Source organism: Microtus pennsylvanicus, chromosome 1, assembly GCF_037038515.1.
Source record: "Microtus pennsylvanicus isolate mMicPen1 chromosome 1, mMicPen1.hap1, whole genome shotgun sequence".
Classification (NCBI taxonomy): Eukaryota; Metazoa; Chordata; class Mammalia; order Rodentia; family Cricetidae; genus Microtus; species Microtus pennsylvanicus.
Window position 1 is genome coordinate 28,475,635 of NC_134579.1, and position 23,243 is coordinate 28,498,877.

Consider the following 23,243-nt stretch of genomic DNA (forward strand, 5'->3'; position numbering starts at 1 on the left):
CGCCAGTATAAAAGATCCAAGTATCTGTGATGCTAGTGTGAGAATTAAAACTTCATATGAAACCTGGCCCAGCACTCATAGTCAGACTATTTACAGCAATCAGGTAACCTCTTGATCCCCAAACACGCACTGATCTTCCCCCCAAATTAAATTTCTATACATTCAATAAATTAAATTCAACTAAGATGTTAATAATCAGAGTCCGAAAGGGTTATAAATATAAACCCTGAGATTAAGCAGTTTAAGATCTGAGGAAATGAGGCCTGGGTATGACAGCGAACCTTTAATCTCCTAGATACTTGGGAGGCAGAGGTAGACAGACCTCCATGAGCTCCAGGTCAGCCAAGGATAGAGTCCCCATGTCTGGGGAGATTTTGCAGCACAAAGACTGAGTAACCTCAAAGAAGCCGAAAGACATGAGAGGTTGTCCTCTCTACACACACGTCCACACGCACTCACTCACACACTCTTTAGGTAACAACATTCACTTCAAGAGCAGTCTAATGACTGTCAAGCACATTTCAGGGTTTTGTGAGCAGCATCAACCTCCCGTGAGCTATCTCCATTTCCTTCTAGCTAACATTAATGTTTCAAGTGTGTATGTGCTACTCTACCATACTGACTAGACATAAACACCAGTCTAAGAAACAAGTCTATTCCTAGGGTAAGCAGCCCTACCTGGCAGCGTGTCCTAAAAACTCACTATTTCATAGCTCTTTAAACTGGGGATAGTGAGTACCTACATATAGAAAAGGCATGGATGCTAGATATAGCTAATATAGGATTCAGATAATCTAAGCAGAAAAGGCTAGACAATTTCTATACATGTTAAGAAAATGGGAGAAATAACTTAAGATTTCACATACAAATTCATTTTCTGAAGAGATTTAAAAAAAAAAAGACTCACAACAGTCTCTAACTCTAGCCGCAGGGGATCCAGTCTCCTCTACTGGCTGTGTGCATGTGCAAACAAACTCCCCCACCCTCTGTCTCAAAAATGTTCTCCTTGAGAACAACACTAAATGGAAAGTAGAAAGCACACAGTAATGAGCAAAGCTAATCAAATCAGTGAACAACGACAAATTTAAGTATTTCAACTTAAAAACTCTAAAACTGATTCATAAACGTATAGCACACATTACTATTCCTCCCATCTATGTAACTGAAAACAGAGAAAGGGCTGCAGAAAAGTTCATACGTGAATCTCACTGCACATGTTAAGTCTTGTCAACAGTAAGCAAGTCACTGTTTTCTTTTAAAATAAAGCCCAATGAGTGTACAAGACTGCTACTTCTTCCAAGCAAAAACAAACCATCACTAATCATTTTAAAGATAAAAGCCCAGGCTATCATATACCAACAGTCAACATTTGGGCAAATGAGTAACAAGAAGTGCCTAAGGAAGAAAAGCATTACTTCCATATCTAGCATGCATAAGGTAGCAGGGTGACCTCACTGCCTTTAAGATCTGTTTTCACATGACTCTTATTAGAAAGGTTCCACATTTTAGGTGATGCCCAAGAAGTGAATCTGAACTGAAGTGGTCAAATCTAGTCTTTTCTGAAGTCGACACTTCCTAATGGTGCATCTAATGCTGTTTATCAACTACATTTATGCACAGAGCACTGACCATGATAGGGAGTTCAAGAAACAAAAAATCCCATGCCAAGCAGGCATATTCTCCTCCCTGAATGTTGCATTCATTTGACAATGAAAGAGAATGTGGTCTGTGCACTCAACAGCCAGAAGATGTGCAAATGGATCTTTAACACAATACTAACTAACAGGTCCATGTCTGAAACAAGTATCTTCCAAAGAAAGCCAAAGAATTTGTGCTAAAAGGAAACCCAGAGTCTATTGAAAGTTAAGAAATACAACAAGGCCAGGCGGTGGTGGCGCACGCCTTTAATCCCAGCACTCGGGAGGCAGAGGCAGGCGGATCTCTGTGAGTTCGAGACCAGCCTGGTCTACAGAGCTAGTTCCAGGACAGGCTCCAAAGCCACAGAGAAACCCTGTCTCGAAAAAAACAAAAAAAAAACAAAACAAAAAAAAAAAAAGAAAGAAATACAACAAAGTACAACGAGCTGCACAAAGGAACATCAGAGCAAAGTGAAATCTTAAAACTCAAAAAAGCACCTAGCACTATCAGAAGATACTCTGAGGCTAAGAACACAAACCAAACCTTGTTCTTTCATTTAGGACACGAAGCTTTTGTTCATTTGTGTGCATTTTTATGTGACACGAATAAGGTGTGAGCACGTCATGGTACATGTGGTGGTGGGGAAGGGGGGCCCGACAACAGAGGACTTTAGGTAGTCAGTTTTCTCTTTCCACTTTTGATACCAGGGACAGATTCAGGTTTTCTAAAGCCTTTAAATAGCCCTTGCCCACTGAGTTACCCTGCAGACCCCAGACACGAGTTTTTCAGTCATAAGGATTGTATGTAAGCAGAAACGTATTGGGGAGTTAATTTTTCACTCAAAAGTTCAAACACTTCTGAACTCAGCATAGAGAGAAGCAGCAGGACCATATTCAGAACTATTTATTTAGAGACAAGATATCACTGTGTATCCCTGGTTGACGTGGATTCAATGAGTAGACCAGGTTAGCTTTGAAATTAGAGCCCCACCTGCCTTTGCCTCTCAGTGCTGGCTGGGATCAAAGTGTGTGCATCATGCCTAGCTTATACTGTAAACTGTTAAGCAGAAGGTTCCCAGGGACCTTGACTCTGTTTTAACAACTCTCCTTGAGTCTTAAGAGTTATGAATTTGAATTTGACGTTAATTGGAGGAAGAACACTTTAGGAATGCTTCAAAATTGGAGATTTAAAGGTTATTTTATTATTAATTCAACTCCTAAATGGATCTACCTAAAATTGTCCTCAATAGTCGTCTTTTTTCTTTTCCTGGTATTTATGTCCACCCTTCCTCACATGTACCAATCTCGATTTTGTTTTCTTTAATTAAAATCAATTATGCCAAGCCCAATACAAAAGTCCATGATGCCTGCTACTTGAAAAGCTAAGGAAGAGGTTACAAGTTCAAGGCCGGCCTAGGTAACTTAGTGGGAGCTTGTCTCAAAATAGGAAGTGGATAAAAATAAGTAACAAATTGTTAATCTATTTTCTATTTACAATAAGTTTCTCATATCTAAAGTAAATGACTAATTACTTAGTCCTTCCTCTCCTCATCTAGAGCCAAGTTGCAATTTAATAATCTTAAAACAAAAAATTTGTCAGGGTCACCAGTATTGCCTGAGGAATCTCCCAGATTTAAAAAGGCTGGCCTTGTGACAATCCCCAACTTTGATTACAGCTCCTGACTTTTCATAATTTGTTATTCTCGGTCAGAACAGAGATCCAATAATCAACTAACAGCCCACGAAGTTCGGCTAATGCTGAGAAAGGAAATCATGCCAGGCTCTGCTTACTTAAGAAAAGTGTGGAATGTAAATATCAAATCATTAATGCAGCACCTAGTGGAAAGCAGATGCTCAGGAGGTCAGCTTACTACCAGGACACCTTGGAACCAGTTCAGAGTACTGAGCTGCGTTCCAAACTACAGGCTGAAGTCACAACTAATGCACTTAATGCACGTATCCGGTGTCACTGGCTCCCCACTAAGGTCCCTTATAGAAAACGGCAGAGATGCTGCATTTTCTCTGGTGTACTTTCAAGCATTTCTAGACCACTTATACTATCTAATACATAGCAAGTACTATGTAAAAACAACTGTTAAGGCGCATTATTTAGGGAATAATGACAAGAGAAAAAGAAGCCTGTCTTACAAATGAGATACGAGATCAACACCGTTCAAGCACATGGTGGTGGGATGGGAGATTCTCAAACACCGAGCAGCCTGAGCAGGCTGCCTGCACACCACCACTCAGGAGTCCCAGCACTGCCCAACACACAGCCAAGAGAAGCCTCACCCTCTGGAACAGTTCCAGGATTTTAAAGGCAAAACTAATTAACTTTGAGGTAGTACTGAGTCAAATGTACCTGTTTCACAAAATCTGCACTTTTGCTTATGGGCACTTAACACATAACTCTAAGAGTAAATTATAAGTCTTCCTGTGGACTGTGGTTAAAAAATAGGAAAGCACTGATGGGGAGGCGCTTTAAAATGAGAAAAATAAAGCCTAAATGTTAAAATGGAGGGGAGAAAAGAAACTTAAGACTGGTTATTTCTAACCAATATTCAGTCTTGGCAAACAAACCTCAAGGGCAAAACAAAAAAGAACCGATTTAAAACACAAAGCGTGAAAATCATAAAATTGTTAATCCAACATTGTCTAATATGGAAAAACACCAGACACTGAGGGACTAAGAGAAGACTGGACTCTAAATCTGTAGTCTGTACTGCTACCTGTGAGCAGTGAGTGTTCAGATCATTGGGTACAGCTCCCCCCCCCCCAACAGGCCTGCATTTCCATTCATTTATCAATGGGAAAAGCCCACCATGAAGAAGGGTGAGGAGCCATGAACTCCTCTTACACTGATAACAGCAGACCTCAAAAGCACCAGGATGAGGAGGTTCCTTCTCTTTCCTAATGTTCATTTGCACCAACCAGCCTGAGTTACTCTTTGTTCCATCAACTGTTAGGAAAGGCTACCTGTGACATGGTCCTCTCTCATGCTAGCCTGAGACACAAAGACTACTCCTCAGCCTCATCCCTTGCCCTGCCTGGTAAATAGACTTAGGACAAAGAACACAAGAATTTAGACTATGCTTCTTTTGGAATTCATTCACACTTGTGGGTCAGATAAAGCAAATGGCATTCTACTCACCGCACAAACCTTGGCAAATGTCTCAGTTTTCTGTAACTGTATAGAATACTCCACACTAGGAAATTTTTAAAACGGTGTGCAGGGTAACTACATTCTCAGCCCACTATGTAATTTTTAAGGAACTTATATTTTTACCCAGGGCCTCACTCGAACTGAAGATAATTCTCATGCTGCAATCTCCCAGATGCTGCAGGAAATAACTTATAATTCCAGAAGCTGGATAGTCGAAGGTGTCCCTCTTGGGTGGAGACATTTGTTCCAAGGCATCTCATGGCAAACGACAGACAATGAGTGAGCACAAAGAGAGGAAAGCAAGGGATCAAGCTTTCTTTTCTTCTCTCAGGGTTGTGTGTGTGTGTGTTTGTGTTTGGTTTTTTGAGGCAAGGTTTCTTTGTGTAGCCTTGGCTATTCTGGAACTAGCTCTGTAGATCAGGCTGGCCTCAAACTCACAGAGATCCTCCTGTCTCTGCCTCCCAAGTGATGGGCATGCACCACCACCGCCAGCTAAACAGCTTAATAACCTGTTTTCATGACAATGGCATCAGCTTTCTGGTAATCCAACCGTATCTGATTAGGTGTCATCTCCCAACGTACTTGCACAAACAGCATGAACGTAATTCCATACACATGAACTTAATCATTCATAAATGTCATTCTAACTAACCATTCCAAACTGTAAGATTTTTTTTTAATTTGAAAAAAAGCATGTTAATAGTGCTCATCTTGCTTTCTAAGGCGGTCAAAACTAAATAAGGTAATGTACATAGATCCCAAGCCTAACTCCTGGCATATAAGCACTCAGTAAATGAGCAACATAATGCCCTGAGAATCTTGGTATGTTATTAAAGATTATTTATTAGGTATAGTGTTCTGCCTGCATGTACACCTACATGCCAGAAGAAGGCACCAGATCTCATCACAAATGGCTGTGAACCACCATGTGGTTGCTGGGAATTGAACTGAAGTCCTCTGGAAGGCTTAACCGCTTAACCACTGAGACATCTCTCCAGCCAAAGAATCTTGTTTTCAATTTTTAAAAAATGACCAGTTTTGTCTGTGTACCTACATGTGACTGTGGGGGGGGGAGAGCGAGAGCGAGAGCGAGAGCGAGAGCGAGAGCGAGAGCGAGAGAGAGAGAGAGAGAGAGAGAGAGAGCGAGAGAGCGAGAGAGCGAGAGAGAGAGAGCGAGGGCACAAAGGTCACAGAACACTCTTCTGCCACTCCCTACCTTATTCTCCTGAAACAGGATTCCTCAGTGAACCTGCAGCTAAGCTCCAGGGATGCTTCTGTCTCCACCCACCACAGCAATAGCGTCAAAATCATGCTTACACAATCCTACCAGCTTTCCACATAGTCCTCAAGTTTGCAGAGCCAAGTGCTCTTATTTTTATACTGATGTGATAGTACACAAATGCTACACTCAGAGAAATCTTTTATAGTGAAAACACAGGAGTACTAAGACTTTAGTTGGTAACTCTTCGTCAATCAGTACCAGTGGTTACAGCAGTATTGCTTGTACTGACCTACATTTCAGCCTCAGGCAGAGTAGGGATCTCTCATGTGCCCACCATGCCCTGAATTTTGGAAGGCAGACTTTCATTAGCCAACATCAAGATGGTAGAAGGGCTGCACTCCTGGAGACTCAAGTAGAATCCATTCCTCGCTATTTCAGCTTCTTCTGGCTGATCACATGCCTATGTGCACGACCTATTTTTCCACCCTCAAGGCACAGCACAGTGCCTTCTCCCTCTCTGATCTTTGCTTGCCCTTTCTTCCTTCTGTCTCCTGCCATTCTTGGATAAGGACCCTTTATGATTATACAGGGCCCCCCTCAGATAACCCAGGATAAACACTCCATGTGAAGACCATTCAACCCCCAGTTTTTTGATACATAAGGTAACAACAGCCCCAGGTTCAAGGCATCGCACTGTTAGCACCCAATAAACACAAGAGAGGTGTATTTACTGCTTTAAATAAAACAGTGCTCATCTACTTTGTTAACATCTGTGATTAACTTACTCCCTGGACTGCTTTCCATCATCACCTCCCATAAAACCCCATCTTCATGGTGATTTGCTGGGTTTTTAGGAGTCTCTCCAGTCTATTTAGGTCAACTTTCATTTCAATTTATGTGCTCACTTTGTATGCCGTAGACTAAGTAATATAGGGAGGGGGCTTATGTCTAGGATGACCTCAACTGATGGTCCTAATGCTCTTTATTAAAACTACTTGATAACTTCATCCGACCTCTATTTTTCAAACTGATTCAGGATGAAGTCATAGTCAACGGCCTTTCTGGAAAAAAACTGTTAAGCAGTCTTCACTTGAGAAAACATTTTTTTCATGTTAATAACTGGAAGAACTGACACAGACTCTCCAAGTTCTACTCTGAAAATTAAGCTATCAAGGAAATGAAAATAAATAAGGTATTGTATAGCACTCCTGCTGGGCGGTGGTGGCGCACGCCTTTAATCCTACCACTCAGGAGGCAAGGGGCAGGCGGATCTCGTTGAGTTCAAGGTCAGCCTGGTCTACAGAGTGAGCTCCAGAACAGCTGGGACTGTTTTACGGAGAAACCCTGTCTTAAAAAACCAACCAACCAAACAAACAAACAAATTACATAGCAGTCTTAATTTTTAAAATGTTTATGAGGATCACTAGCATGTATCATGTGTGTCCTAGAACCAGATTTATGGGCATCTGTGAACAACCATGTATGTGCTGTGACTAACCCAGGACCTTGGAAAGAACAAATGCTCTTAACATTGAATCAACTCTTCAGCCCCACTCTTAATTTTTAAAAGAAAGGTGTGTTCACGTCTGTGTGTGTCTGCCACCAAGGCCAGAGGTCAAAGTCAACTGTCCTTTACTGCCTGTTTGAGACAGAGTCTCTCACTGAATGTGGAGGGCATTAACTGTCCAGACTAGCTGAGCAGGACCTGCCTCTGCCCTCCAGCACAGGGTTTCAGGGATGTGCTGCCACAGCAAGCACAGTAAGCATGGAGCCATCTCCCCAGCACCTTCAGCATTTCTTTAATTCTTAAATTCCTTAAGTACTTTTTCCTTCCTTCGTTTCTTTCCAAAGTACTTAGCCCAACCTCTTTCCCTTAAACATGAAAATTTTGTTTTTCTCAAATTTACTTCTCCTTTCCTATTATATAAACTCCAAGATGAATGACAAAGCACTTTTTCACTCAAGTTCTGTTATTTCCATTTAATTATAAAATTTAAGGGAAACAAACAAACAAAAGCAAAAATAGCAAGAAACCCCAGTGAGATGGCAAAGGCACTTGTCACCAAAGACTGAGTGAGTTGGGTCCCCAGAACCACGTGGAGGCGAGAACTTATTCCTGGAAATTGTCCTCTAACCCCCACAGGCTTCTAAAAGAGCCACAGAGACATTTAGAATGACAGACAGCTGCTGAAGCCTTCCAGTGAGCACAGGCATCAAGAGCATTCAATTCCACTCTTTCTCCTCTTTTGTACATTGACTCAGTGTATCAGATACATTAGTTCACACCAAATCAAAAACTAAAGTCAACACAACTGGGATGTTTAATAACATAAACATAAAATGACACACACATTTCTTAATAAGAGATAACAAACATTTCTGGAAAAAATGCTTATCCAGCTAATTAGACCCAAAGACAATTCCACAAAACTTACTGCTAGAACCATTAGGTGAAGGGTAGTGTGCAGTGCCTTCTGACAGTTTCATGTTAGGGCTTTAACATGTCATTTACGAAAGCTATGTTTGAGAAAGTATTCTTCCTAATGTTGGGGAAGGCAAGCACAATAAAAACAAATACTGCTATGCTGTTCTACTAAAAGATGACTCTGGTGTACAGAGCTATCAAGAGCAGGGCTGATGAGAAGGCTCCCCAAGGAAAAGTGCTTACTGCTAAGCCTTGGACTTGAGTCTGATGCCCTCGACTCAAAGGTCCTGCAGCTAAGTCCTTTGACCTCCCCATGTGCAGTAGGCACATGCCTTCTCTCCATGAATACAACTAAAAAAGATTCAAAAGACAGTGAAATGTTTACTAGAGTGAACTCGATTAACAAAGGAAACATCAATAAACAGTAAATCAATGAACAACTCTATCAAGCAAAGCTCAAATAAAAATTAAAATGAACTATAATTCTTCATCTATCTGTAGTGGTGAGTCCAGCATAAAGCCAAAAGGTGGCGAGACATAGCTGATGCCTTTCAATTCCTCAGAAAAATATCAAGTTATAATAACAGAACTAAAAAACAAATAAGACTCCATAACATTAAACAAATTCTACCAGTGCTCTTAACCTCTGAGCCATCTCTCCAGCCCATGAAAAATTTTAAAATAACTAGGAGAAAGATACTGTATTACTGTACTGTTCCCAAGAGCAATGTCTTGAATTCTTTTCCTCCCCTTCCTTCTGTTCTTGGTACTAGGGACCACTCTTGGGACTCCATGTTTGGCAAGAATTCTCACACAGAGATGCACTCCAACCCAAGGCCTTTAGTTTGCTGTAAATAGTGCATTTCCCCCACCTACTTCTTTATAAACCTAGTCCTCAGATTTCTACACGTTTCAAACCAGACACTTTAATAGTAAAGCCACACATAATGCCCTCCAGAACCCTCCTCCCTAAACCCAAGCATCTAGAACCCTCCTCCCTACATTTCTTTCCACTTATCAGTTTCCCACAAATGCATCAAATTCCTTCATTCTAGACCTTAGAGAAACATTTTACAAAATAAACTCACATAAATGTAAAAATTAGTTTTCAAAGTAATTTCCGATGATCTGCCCTAAACTATACCCCCAATTTATGCTTCATTTTGGAGAACCTCCTCTACAATTTCCAAAAATCTATCCTGCATTCATTTTTTTCACTTCAGAGTCAAGTGCACTTCCCTCACCAGGATTTTAGCCATTCAGCCCCAGTTTCTAATGCCAGGCCTTTTCCATTCCTAACCCCCATTTTCACCAAAATGCAGTCAATCCAAAACTTCTTTTCACTTGCTCAAGAAATGTGCCAGAAGATGCTTCTAGTAATGTATGGGGCTGGCAGGATAGGTAAGCAAGTAAAGGTGTTTGGTGTAGGAGGTTCTTCCGTTTGTGTGTTGCTTTCATGGTTGAATAAAGAGACTGCCTTGGCCTTTTGATAGGGCAGACTTAGATAGGCAGAGTAGACAGAACAGAATTCTGGGAAGAAAGGAAGTGTGGCAGACGCCGGCCTGAGATGGACTTAGGTTAGAATCTCTCGCGGTAAGCAACGACCTCATGGTGACATACAAGATTATTAGAAATGGGTTGAATCAAGATGGGAGAGTTAGCCAATACGAGGCTAGAGCTAATGGTCAGGCAGTGATTTAATTAATACAATTTCTGTGTGGTTATTTCGGGGGGGGGGTTAAACTAGCTGGGAGGCCAGGAGCTGGGCGTCCGGGACAAAAAGCAGGCCTGTGTCCTCCTACTACAGGTGTTTATGACCAAGCCTCTGCCCTCCACATGCACACTGTGGCACCTGCACACACCCCATCACACACACATAATAATTTCTTAAAATGTCCACGTTTTACCCACACTACTGCTCTACTACCAGGTTTCAAGATCAAGTTATTATTAGCTTCACTAGTGAACTTGAACTAGTATCTCAAGGAATTACCTATGAAGAAACATTTTCATGAGATATTTCCTCCTACACTTCGATAGAGAAAAATACTTGGTTCAAGGATATAAAGTCATTTTACTAGAAAAAAACAAAGTTTTAAAGTTTTCTTTAAAGCATTTAGACAGATATATAACATTGGCTATAGCACCTGGCTGATATTTAATGAGCAAGCACAGTATCTCCCACTCTTGTTTTTCCTCGAAGTGTCTCCTCTGGTAACTTCTTATAATATCATGTCAAAAACAAAGATACCCTTTGAATAAATTTTAGATTCAGAATCATCAAAGGATTTACAAAGCCATGAAGCTGGCTAAAAGAAAACAGTGAAATGGTACGTTATAACATTTTTGAGTTTTTAAAGTTTTGAAATATAATTTATATAACAAAACTGCATTCTAAGAATATACAATTCACTAGTTTTTAGAATACTGGACAACGGTAGGACTTTATAAAAATCTGGACAGTCACAATGGTGGCGCACATGTTATCCCAGAACTTCAGAGGCAGAGCCAAGCATGCTGCAAGCTCAAAAACTGTCTAGGCTGCAATGTTACAAGCTAGCCAAAACTGCAAAGGGAAAAAAGGTATGCAGTTTTCAGTGCCCACAAGGTGGCTCACAACGGTCTTTAACTCCAGTCTCAGGTGCAGCTCACACAGCAGATAATCATCCATATCAATGAATGAATGAAGTGTGTTGGGTATATATGTGGAAGTCAAAAGTTAACATTACATGCCTTCCACCTTATTTCTAGAGAGCTTGCCTCTCACCCTGGAGCTCACTGGTTCAGCAAGGCTAGCTGTCTACAAAGTTTCAGAAATCCTCATGCTCCCACCTCCTCAGTGCTAGGGTTACAGGCATGCACTACCAAACCCAGCTTTTATGTGGGTCCTAGGAGCCACATTCAAGTCCTTATGATTGCATAGCAAACACTTTATACTAAGGCAGGCACCTCCCCAGCCCAGACATTAATTTTTAAAAAATACCTTGCTTCCTAAGAGTTATATGGCTCCATGGTTAAGAGCACTTGCTGCTCTGGTAGAGGAACCAGGTTCAGTTCCCAGTATGTACATGGTGGCTCACAGCCACCCGTAATGCCAGTTCCAGGAAATCTAACAGGCCTTTGCCAGTACTGTGTACATGGCGCAATACATACATGCAAACAAAATACTTATTCACATAAATCTACAAAAAACTTAAAAGACATGTATAATAATAATAATAATAATAATGTAGTAACACCCTATATAGGTAGGGTTTTATAATTTTGCTTCAGTTAAAAATTAATGTTGACCAAGAACAAGGAAAAGACAAAATGGAAACCTCATGATAACGTACAGAAAGACTTGAAGTCTTTCAGAGGGCAATGACAGACTGCAAAGTTGGTAAGTCCTTCTCTAACACAATAGCGGACTTTAGAGAGGGATCACAACACTAGGGGAATAGCAAGGGATATAGCGAATCAGGTCTAAACACAATATAGCTTTGGGGTTTTTTTCTTTTACCATTATATATTTGCAATAATAGCACCAGGAATAAAATAACCCCCTACCTCAACCTAGTATCTCGTTCATGGAGACTTGTAAGTCTTACAGACTAGTGCAGTGGTTACTGCTAAGATTAACCAATACTTCAATACCTTTAGTATGAATCCACTCAGCGCAAATTCATCAGGAAATACCCACTTCCCCACCTCAAGCTGCCAGTTCAAATGCATTCACTTTCAAAGTAAGAGGATAGAGAACTGAGGTTTGCTTGGGTTCCGTGTCTCCAGTTTTGTAATAAACCTGAGTGTGCTTGAACAATATTCAGACTATGCTGCTTATGTGAATGCCTCCTCCCCAAGATTATGCTTCTAACATATTTATTTTCAAAGAGCCAGAAGCAGCTTTGAATAAATATATTGTGAATATTAAGCTTTAAAACTAAAGGTTCATAAACAAAAATTATGCAGATAGTCATTACTAAATGACAAGCAGCAACCGGGAATTTATGTAGACGTGTGTAGTGGTTAATAAACACAGTAGAAGCAGACATGGGCCTTCGGGGTGAAAATCATCAGTGAATTAAAACACAAATGTGTGTGATATGTGGAGCGTATGTGGAGGCCAGACAACTTTATGGACTTGGTTCACTCTTTTCAAATTTACTTAGCCTCCAGGGACTAAACCCCGAAGACCAGACACTCAAGAGCAAGTACTTTCACTTGCTGAGCCATCCCGCATACCCCAGTAAGGGTAACTTTCTGACCAAGATGACAACCAACACTAAAATCAATGCTGTGCACATAGATGACGTTAGGACTTCTCAATCTACTGTCAAGTAGGCTTTTTAAAAATTCCTACTGGCAACCAGGGACTTCCTGCCTCTTCACCTACTCATTCATGTACAACTATGCAACTCATTTTTTCTTTAAAGGTAAGATAAGTCTAGTCATTTAACTGTCTACTGAACAAAAATATGTAATGCTTCAATTTAGTAGCCACTGATAAAATAAGCTTAAAACCTGAAGAGATTAGCATACTATTATGTTATTAACAACCACTGCGACAGTAAATACACTGTTGTGGCCTTTCAATTGTATTTTAATAAATAAAGCTTGCTTGGGTTTCAGAAAGTAAATCAGCCACACACTGGTCAGTCTCACAGCCAGGCAATGGTAACACACACCTTTAATCCCAGCCCTAGAGAAGATTGAGATTCCTGGAAGCAGGACTGCCATTCAGAACTGGGATTGAGGTGAAAGCCAGTAGGTGGCTGCTTTGCTTTTTGGATCTTCAGGTTGAACCCCAATTTCTCTCAAGTTTTCATTAGTCAATTTTAATATACTGCTTCAATACATAGCAAGTTTTACGACTCTAAAAAGACAGATCAGGTGCTAACGAACCATACTTTCCACTGTGATACTTACCTGTAACTGGTATGAATCTATGTATGTGTATAAAGTTTAAGTTTTGTGGGTTTTTTCTTTTTGACACAGGATTTCTCTGTGCAACCCTAGGTGTGTCCTGGAATTCACTTTGTAGAACAGGCTGGCCTCAAACTCAAGAGACTCACCTGCCTCTGGGATTAAAGGCATGAACCACCATGCCCAGCCAAATTTCTTCTCTGGTCATTTTTATCCAAGTATCTATTAAGTCTGAAAATGATTCTGTGGAAACAGATGTTTGGGGGGGGGGGAGCTACATTGAGTGTCAACTATTCTGCCCATCTAGGATTAGTGATTGCATGGATTATACCAAGATGCTCCAATTATCCAAACACAATTGAGAGCTTTCAAGAGGTAAATGGATAGTCCATTTTTAATCAGCCCGATGATCATTTATCCCTGATAAAAACAACCCTACTTTCCAATTCTTAACTGTTTCCCCGAGTTTCACTGCTTTTCAGACTAATGAGCGAGGGCTACATGGTAAGGGAAATAAACACACCAGTAAGAGCTTTAACTATAAAGCAAGGAATGTAATCTGCAAGCCACACAAATGCTTCAGGGTATATAATAAACTGTTATCAAGGCATATTTAAAATTAGATTTAAATGTGTACAGACCTACAATTTGTTTCTGGCTTTAAAGAAACAAAACCACAATATTGCCATCTTTCTATGATTAGGTATAGATTATCTCCAATTCTGTTTTACTGTATTTAGAAACCAAAACTTTTTTTTTCTTTTTTTGTTCTTTAAGACAGGGACTCTGTGTTGCTTTGGAACCTATCATGAAACCTGCTCTTGTTGATCAGGATGGCCTTGAACTCACAGAAATCCACCTGCCTCTGCCTCCTGAGTGCTGGGATTAAAAGCATGCACCACCACCACCCAGCTGAAACATTTCTATTACTCTTAAATTTATCTCTAAATCAATTTTATTACTTATGTAGGTAACTTTTTCTAGAATAAAATACTTGACAAAAATGTTAAAGAGGAACATATTTTTACCTCAAACATTAGGGATTAAATGCTTGGAATCCTCAAAAAGCCAGCTTTCCTTCTTTACCATGAAAAGAAAACAGGGAACAGAAGCAAGCTGTAAAAGGATCCAACACCCCCCCAGGATAACAGCATCCTGCAGTCAGATAAAATAACAAACTAATAGTACCTATCCCTTCACACAATAAAAGCATTTTGAATTTTTTTTAAGTCAGATCTCTCAAAAAAGAATGATTCACACTGCAGGTTAAAATAAAGGAATAGCCTCATTAGAGATCTAAATTCCACTGAATAATCATGACCAGCAATTACAGTGAGGAGAGGAAGGGGCAGCAAGCTCCCTACTTACCAGGATACTCAGGTAAGTGCCGAGTTAAGACCGACAGTAGAACATCGTAACAAATACTCACAGCTTAACTTGTCTGACTTTAAATATAAAATGAGGATTAAATTACTCATTTTTCCCTCACTGCAAAGCAGCACTGTATGCTGCTAAAACTCTCAGAAAGCCCTTTTCGTGGTCTGAGTTCAAACCCTTATTCCTTTTTCATTCAGAGCTTTTTCAACAGAGCTTCCGGCTGTAGCTGCATCAATGGTCCCCATGCTGTATGCCCAGTTTAAATTTCTAACACATACTGAAACAGTTTGCTGTGGTCCTTAACATTTATGACTAAAGGAGTCATCAGAGTGGATGTGCACAGGAGCACACTCAACAAAGCTTACTGCAGTTTATCAGCCAACATGGATTCTCTATAGAATTAGTTCGTGAGCATGTTTAAGAATATGCACAATAAGCAACATTAAGTACAAACACAGACTCTGTCTTTAGCATTCACAGGTGTCAGATTTCATCATTTGCTTGTCTCTGCTGAAAGTAAGACTTGGGTGAGGACAATGAGAAAAGGGACTTTTTAAAATTCAAAATAACTCATATTTTCATTTAAAAATTGTTTTCTGTATTATTTTTAGACCTTAAAGATCCTAAAATTATAGATAAATGGGGAGGTCAGGATATGTTACTTTTTAAAGCCTAAGTTTATAATTAAAGGATTAAAAAAATCCTGTAACTTTCTACATCCTTAGTGCTGGGATTAAAAGCATGCGCCATCACTGCCTGGCTAAAAATTTCTGTAACTTTCCTTAACTTCAGAAACTTCAGGGAGCTGCAAAGATTGCTTGGAGGTTAAGAGCACTGGCTGCTCTTCCATAGGTCCTGAGTTCAATTCTCAGCAACCAATGGTGGCTCACAACCATCTGTAATGAGATCTGGTGCCCTCTTCTGGCCTGCAAGCACACATGCAGGCAGAACACTATATATAATAAATAAATAAACTTCAGCAAAATTTTAAACTTTTCACATTGAGGAGAAGCACATAGCAAAGCACAAAGTACTGGCCATAGTGGACCTGCCTTGGTCAACCTTTCTCAAGACTTAGCAGTGTGTCATCGAGAGAATAAAGCACCCAAATACCAAGTTTATGAGTGCCTTCTCTTCTCTTCACCATCTATAAAGACAGACTTCCTTGACATCATTCCCAGTCTGTCCCTGTCCTTTTATCCCTCACCTCCTTGACATCATTCCCAATCTGTCCTTTTCCTTCTGACCCTCACCTCCCTTCTCTTGTTGCCTTAAAACTTCCTTTTCCTACCCTTCCCTGAATATGCTATGCTCCATTCTCTCCTTTACAACTGATTTCAAGTAATACTGATGTTCTGTCTGTCTATACACCAGAGGCCCCTCCTTTTATCTATCATAGAGACTAGAGTCTATGATGTGCCACTCCAACCGCCCAATCTCAGACAGAACCTACCTCCTTACCAAGACTAAAATCCTACGGTGTAGTATGCATAAACACATAGCCTGCCATTCAACAGTTCTAGTATATATACTGTTAGCCTCTCTCTTTCCATCACCCATAAAGCAGCCGTTTCCTCTAAATGCTCAAAACCAAACCACCAAAGACTCCTATTTCCTTATCCATTCACCCCTAAACTTCAAATTCTATTACCCTTAAAAGGTTCAGTGGTCTAAATCTTTAATCTGTTGACCAATCCCTTGGTAGTCTACAAAGTTTATCAGATAAGCAAAGAGATCTACCTTCAAACCCTGGCTCTGCCATTAGTTTAGAAATGTGCCCTTGTGTGAATTATTATTTAACATATTTGAAAAATCAGCCTCTCCGAGGACAGCCTGATCTACAAAGTTCCAGGACAGCCAGGGCTATTACACAGAGAAATCCTGTCTCCAAAGAAAGAAAGAAAACCAACCTCTCTATATGTAGCTGTTTGTCTGTGCAAGGCTGCAGGAATATGTATCTGTTAAACTAGACATATATAAAGTGCATGACAAGCCAAATATGCTATAGTAGGTATTTTCTTTCTCTCCCCTGCACCCTGGAATTTTTACCAGCACCCACCTGAGAGAGACTGTCCCTGTTTTGGCTACTTCTGACTCTAAATACTAGATGCCCGATTGCTTGCCAAAAACATCCATGACTGTTCCACACTAGAGCAACTTAACCTATTTCAAAACCAAACCCATGTTGATCTCCGCTAAACATACTTTTGACGACTGACTTGTACTGCTAGCACCATCACTACCTCAGCATACAGAACACAGGGACAAAGGTGTTTACAAAACTACTAGACACCAAGGTCCATGAATTCCTTTGGCCCATATCCTTCCATGCCTCTCCCGAATTACACCTGCCTTTCCACAAAGCACCACACCACTACAAGCTAAATACCATCTTGCTATTGTACTACTTAAAATCTTCAGTGATTCCCCACAGCCTAAACATGACATTCAAATGCATTAAACATGAAACATGACCCTCCAAACTACCATCCTTACTTTCCGGCAGCTCCCAGAGTCAAACCACTTCTCACATCGCAGACCTGCTGCCCCTTCAAACTCACTTTCTCTGAAACCCTGACACCATTCCTTCTCCTTCTAAGTTCTCACTGACATCTCCTGGGCACCTGGCACACGCAGAGCCCAAAGGAAAAACTTAGCTAGAGTTCTATCAGATAGACCCCTAAGTGACAAAAGAGATTTTTCTCAGTGTTAAAGACACAACTGAACAAAGAACAGGCGAGCATGTTTAAAACAACACTAGATTTGGGAGAGTCGATACCACAAGGACCTAGTCAATAACGTTTTCTGAACAGGGAGAAAGAGTAGAGAAGTACTACAAATCAAAAAGGCAGAAGAACTAGGTTTTATTTTGCAATTAAGCAGAAAGAATTGGCAGTGGAAACATATGCCTAACAAATTGGACTTCAAGTTCATAAAGACAAGGAATAAAAGGAAAATGAACACGAGAAAATGCTCATTATGCCATTTAAAAGGTCAAAATAGCATTTCCCCTTCTCAATGTGCAAACATCCCTAAGTTTGGTATTTCAAAGCAATTATTCAGGCTATATCCGTTCTAAGCTTCAAACTCTATTATTCTTAGAAGGTTTAGCAGCCATTAAATCTTAATCTGTTGACCACTCTCCTGGTATTCTACAAAGCCTAAATGCAGACGTTAATGTTGCTATCTTAACAAAGTACTTGATACCACTTTCCACAATACCTCCAATCAAGATTGAATATTCCTGGCCTTCAAAAGCACACTAAAAATCCTTGTTCATTAAAAACACAAGTTAGTTTTCATCTTAGGAGGTGTGCCTGAAATCTTAACGACTGTGGCATTTGTGTAAGCTCCCATCTATCCAAGAACAGTTTGCCAGGCACCTGCTACCATGGGGGTGGGGGTGGGAAAAAGAACTGAAACACTGCCCTCCAAGAGGCAAATGTCCCAGGCAATGCCACAAAATCAACGCTGAACTCTGGAATATCTGGAGCGTTAGTACCAATATTCTGGGAATCCAAATTCCAGAAGTATTATTTGGCTATTTTGAAAATCACACCTAGTAAACTTCCTCAGTTCACTTTCTAACACCACGTGCCAGTGCTGCAGTCTGTGATGTACTCATCAGCTGAGGTACGGGTAGGGGGACGGGACAGTCTGTACAACAATAAATATTCTCAACTGCGGGATTAAGTGGACGGCCCCCTATTAGGGCACTACAAATCGAAAGGGGAGTAACACCTCAACCCTATTGCAAGTTCAGCCACAGAAATCTTACCGTGCGATGGAGCAAGTTCTGACACCACATCAACACATGTCAAACTATGACATCAGAGTTCTTCAGTGCTGGTTTATCTTTAGTATTTGAAACGGGAAACATAACCGAACTCAACCCACAATATTTCCAGTCTGTAACTGCGTTTTAAATCATCAATGGTCGTCTCCTCCTCCCAAACCCATTCAGATAAATAAGACGGTATAGACTTTATGCTCCCAAAGCAGCACCTGGACGATCAGAGAGCTTTAGGGCGGCAGGCAGCTTTGTTCCCGGTTTTGGGGGGTTTTCAAGTGTAAATGTTCCTGAAGAATGGAACTGAGGACTAAGTACTCCGGGAGGAGAGTGCAGGGTGAGCAAGCCGAGACTCTCGCAGCCTTTCTCGCCGACTACGGCGGGGCAAATACTCTGCTCTCCCATTCAACTTTTCAGGTGTCACGTTGTTGAGAAAGGGTACGTTCCAGACTCGAGAGACTAAGGAACCACCTCTCTCTGCTTATTTGTGAGCGTGTCAGGCCAGGAGGCAGGAGGAGGGTAGACACCCTCTCGAACTCTCCGCCAGCAGGGATCAGAGTCCAGCGGCCGACGCGCGGCGGCCTGAGCAACAGGAGAGCGCAGGCGGCGGCGGCCGCCCCGGTCCCCCAACCCGCGGGAACTCCCGCCCCTAAGTCCGCCCTCCCGCCCGCGCTCCGCTGCAACCCCTGGCGGGATCTCGGCCCCGCCGAGCCGATAGCCTGGCCGGGAGCACAAGGGCCACGTTGGAGGAGCCGGAGCCGGCGCAGGCCGGAAGGGGGCGAAGGGGGCATGGCGGGGGAGGGGCGCGGGGTCAGCCCCCCACCGCGACCTCTCCTCAGCTTCAGGCCCGCCGCCCCGGAACCCCGGGCAGGAAGCGTCTCCGCCCCGACTCGGTGCTCGAAAAGCCCTCGGGCAGCGGGAGAAGCGGCCCGCTTGGCCCGCAGCAGCCCTGCCCCGAGCACCCCTCACCTCCTGGTTGAAGGCGTTGACGGCGTCCATGTTCGTGTTGCGGCGGCGGCGGCGGCTGCTCCGGGCCCGCCGGTCACATAGACCTCGCGCCGCGGCGGAGCAGGGCCGGGAGCCGGCAGGGCCTGGGACGTGGGGGGGAGGAGGACGGGAGGCGACGAGCGGCGGAGGCCGAGGCCGAGCAGGAAGGGGCTGCGGCCGAGGCGGCGAGGCCGGGCCGGTCGAGCGCAGTCAGAAGCGGCGGGCCCCCGCTCAGTCCCGTGCGCCGGAGGAGGGAAGGGAGGCGGCGGCAGCGCGGGGCTCCAACATGTCCGTTTGGCGGTGGCGGCTGCGCTCTGCGTCGCGCTGACACAGCCCCCCGCGCCCTCACGCACTGGCCCACACTAGCCCGGCCGGCTAGCGGGCGGGCCTCTCTGTCTCTCGCCTCTCTTTCGCCAGCAGGATGGCGGCAGCGACCCGAGTGCACGCCGCGCGGGGCACCCTGGGACAGCTCGGGCCTCCAAGCGCTTCCTGCGCGCGGCCCCGCCCCGCTCGCGCTTGGCTCCGCCCACGCCCCGCCCACACCGCGCGCCGGGGAACCAGCGTGTGACGGCGCTACGCCGGGCGCCTTCCCGCCGGTGGTGGCTGCGGTGAGCGCGGGTCTCTGGGGCTCGCCGGGTGCATTGTGTGTGGTGCATCGTGCCAGGGCAGGACTTCGCCCCGCTGCTACAACAAACAAAGCGCGGAGGGCGAACGTGTGCATTTTCCTAAACTCCCTGCTGCGACCTCACCCGTGCCGGCGCTCACCCAACTGCCTGGGTTCCGGCTGTGTGCCCGCAAGGACACCCATGCGGACGTGCAGGAAGCCCTGAGCGGCCTCCGAGGACTGGGCTCCCAAACCCCTGACGCAAATTTCCCTAAACCCGGTTGTTTCGTTCTCTGTAGAAGCGCTGCTCGGATCCACTTTCTTCGAGTTCTTACAGCCTGACCCAACGTGCTTGGTCGGGTGTGTGAAAAATGAAAGTTTTTTTTCTGTTGCAGAAACCTCACTTTAGTGGAGAGGGCAGACACAGGAGCGCATGATTATCAAAACAAGAGGACCTGACTCATCGGACTGGAAGTTCGGAAAGACTTCCCGGAGAAAATGACGAGTGAGAGAGTGAGATAAAAACAGAATTAGAGAAAGAAGGGACCCTCTGGGACATATGCGTTTTGTCACCTCCCCCTGGAGGACAACGTGCTGGAACTTAGGGAAAGCAACCGACCCTACACAGACCCGGTCCTATAGAGTTAGGATTTTGTTCCTAAGGGGAGGTTGGCAGCGTTCAAAGTATGCGCTCAGAAGGGTGTGAGAAAAAAGTGGGATCAGGGATTGCATGGCTTCAGGCCCTGGGGATGATGAGGCTGAAGGTATCAGGCAGTGGAAGAAGGACATACTGAGGACGTGGGGCAGGGACACGATGGCATTCAGGAGGGATGGTGTCAAGCAGGGAGCATGATGCTTCTTGAAGGGCTTGCATGGGTGGTGGCTTTGATTCAGCTTGGTAATTACAGAAGGGAATGAGTTTGGGGGAGTAGTGGTTAACACTTGTAGGTCACTTTCCGTGTGCCAGGACTCACAAGACGTGAGTCTGCCATTTAATCTCCGTGCCAAGGTTCTGTGTCAGTGCCTATCAGTAGTGCGCTCATTTTACAACGGAGAGAGGCCTCATTCAGTTGACTGCCTTGCCCAAGGTCACACAGCTGGAGTTTTCTTTTGGAGGCTTGTGCCATTTGAATTGTCCTGAGATAGTAAGTGAGGGTTTCTGGGGGTCAAGCCTATACAACTGGAAGGAACTGAAACAGGACAGATACTTTAAGAACAAGAGTTTGGGAAGAAAAAAAAATTACCTCTGGAGAGTGACCAGCCCTCTCCAGGGAGAAAGTTCTAGTCCAGCAGGGTAAGGATTGAGAAATACCTCAGTATGATAGTTGTGGTTAACAAAATAGCCATTAGAGAGGATTCTAAATATATCTCGCACACAAAGAAGCAAGATTCCTGGTGGTGGCACACGCTTTTAGTCCCAGTGCCCTGAAGACAGAGGCAGGCAGAGCTCTATGAGTTCAAGGTCAGACTGGTCTTCAGAGCTAGTTCTAGGATAACTATTCCTGTCTCAATCCCCCCAAAGGAAAGACCTAAATGAATAAATAAAAGTCTGCTTTAATGGCGGTGCCATTTACCCTGAGCTAACCATTACTCAGTGTCCACGTGCACCTTCTGTTCCACACTGCCGAGTAAATACGTCTAATTATTACATATCATTTAAAAATTAAATCATTGGAAAGCTCTGGGGACGTTGGTTTAGTATCCACAAATTTATCTTACACTTTGGCTAGAGTGTTGAGGGCAAAAGCCCAAGAACTACACATCACAGAAGAGGAAGGTAGGTCAGGAGAATTTTACAGGCACATGGTGCAGACATTACGGGACACTAGGATAAGGGGAACGTTTGTATGAAGGTGAGAGGAGCGTGTTCACTTGTTTGCTAAAGCAAAGACAAAATCCTTTTTGTCCTCTTTTGCTCCATATATCCAGGACAGCGCTTGTCCACTTGCATTGCTGTTATCTGTGGGAGAGCCTGCATCAATCAAGCATGGCATACTCCTTATCTCTACGTGTGTATTAGTTACTTTTCTCTTCATGTGACCTAATAGCTGACAGACACAGCTTGAGAGAAGACACGGTCCAACATGGCAGGGAAAATGTGATGGTTGGAATGGGTTGGTCCATGGCAGAGGGAGCCAGGAAGCAGAAAGCTTGGGCAAGAAACTGTCTTGCTTTGTATGCTCTCAGTATTCCCCTCTCAGGATGAGGCTCTCCCTCCTAAATGTTCACCACCAGCTCGCACCAAGTATTCAAACATGAGCCTTCAGGAAACTTGACTGTAAGTCATAACTACTCTTGTCTGTGACCTTCAGAAGACCGTGAAGATGCTCACAAGACGAGATTTTTTTTCCCCTCTTCAACCAACAGGTTTTATTTATTTATTTTATCTTAGATATCAAGGAAATTGGTCTGGGTTAAGGAATTATGAAAATTTGAGCTGGAACCAGAGAGGACTAAGGGGGAAGATGACAGGCTCAGCTTTGAAGTGGTGTCTTGGAGAGTCAGTGCACAATGGATGTTTAAGAGTGTAACTGTTTGGAGTGAGAGAATGGCAGCCCAGACGAGCACCTTTTCTGCAACCCATCCTCTTGAGATGTCCATGTGTAAGGAACAAGATTTCAGGTTAAAGCTCCTTGTGGTTGAGGTGAGTAACTTAGATAGGGGTTGCTTACTGGAAAGGGTTGTTTGTTTTCTCTGTTGACAGTGCTTGGGAGGCTTAAAAGTGGCTCTAGAGATGTGTGCTATCAGCTAGACTTTGGATACCTCAGCTGCAGTTTCTTTGCATTCCTCTGTTCTGAAGAAAGGGGACCTTTACAGCTGTGTGCACAGCTCCTGCTGGACTTCTCTCTCACTGCAGGCAGACCAGGCAATCTTCTGTTCACACATTTTTTGGGGCAAATGACAGAATCTCACAAGAGCTGTCCTTTGTGGTTGACCTTGCAGCAGTAAGAACGTACCCTACTTTAGAACGTGCTGGAGGATCATAAATAGATGTGAATGATAAAAACCAGCAGGACACTGCAGACTTGCAAGTTTGCCTTCTTCCTAGGAGCCTAGATTTATCCAGATTCATTTGTTCAAAATGGAGAAGGGAAAATGTGAAGTTGAGAAAACCATTGTCAACAAGCTTGCA

At 43.2% G+C, this 23,243-nt stretch overlaps 1 protein-coding gene across 4 annotated transcripts in view; it reads right to left on the bottom strand.

Moving 5' to 3' along the window:
- Scaf4 (SR-related CTD associated factor 4) overlaps positions 1-19,962 on the bottom strand; it is a 56,382-nt gene extending 36,420 nt beyond the window's left edge. For 2 of the 4 annotated variants that reach the window (XM_075959456.1, XM_075959450.1), the window contains exon 1: positions 19,489-19,962. In XM_075959456.1, coding sequence (XP_075815571.1) covers positions 19,489-19,518 — 30 coding nt within the window. In that variant the 5' untranslated portion in view covers positions 19,519-19,962. The remainder of the gene's footprint in view (positions 1-19,488) is intronic. The other 2 variants (XM_075959461.1, XM_075959451.1) reach the window with 1 other exon arrangement.
- Positions 19,963-23,243: the final 3,281 nt, after the last annotated feature.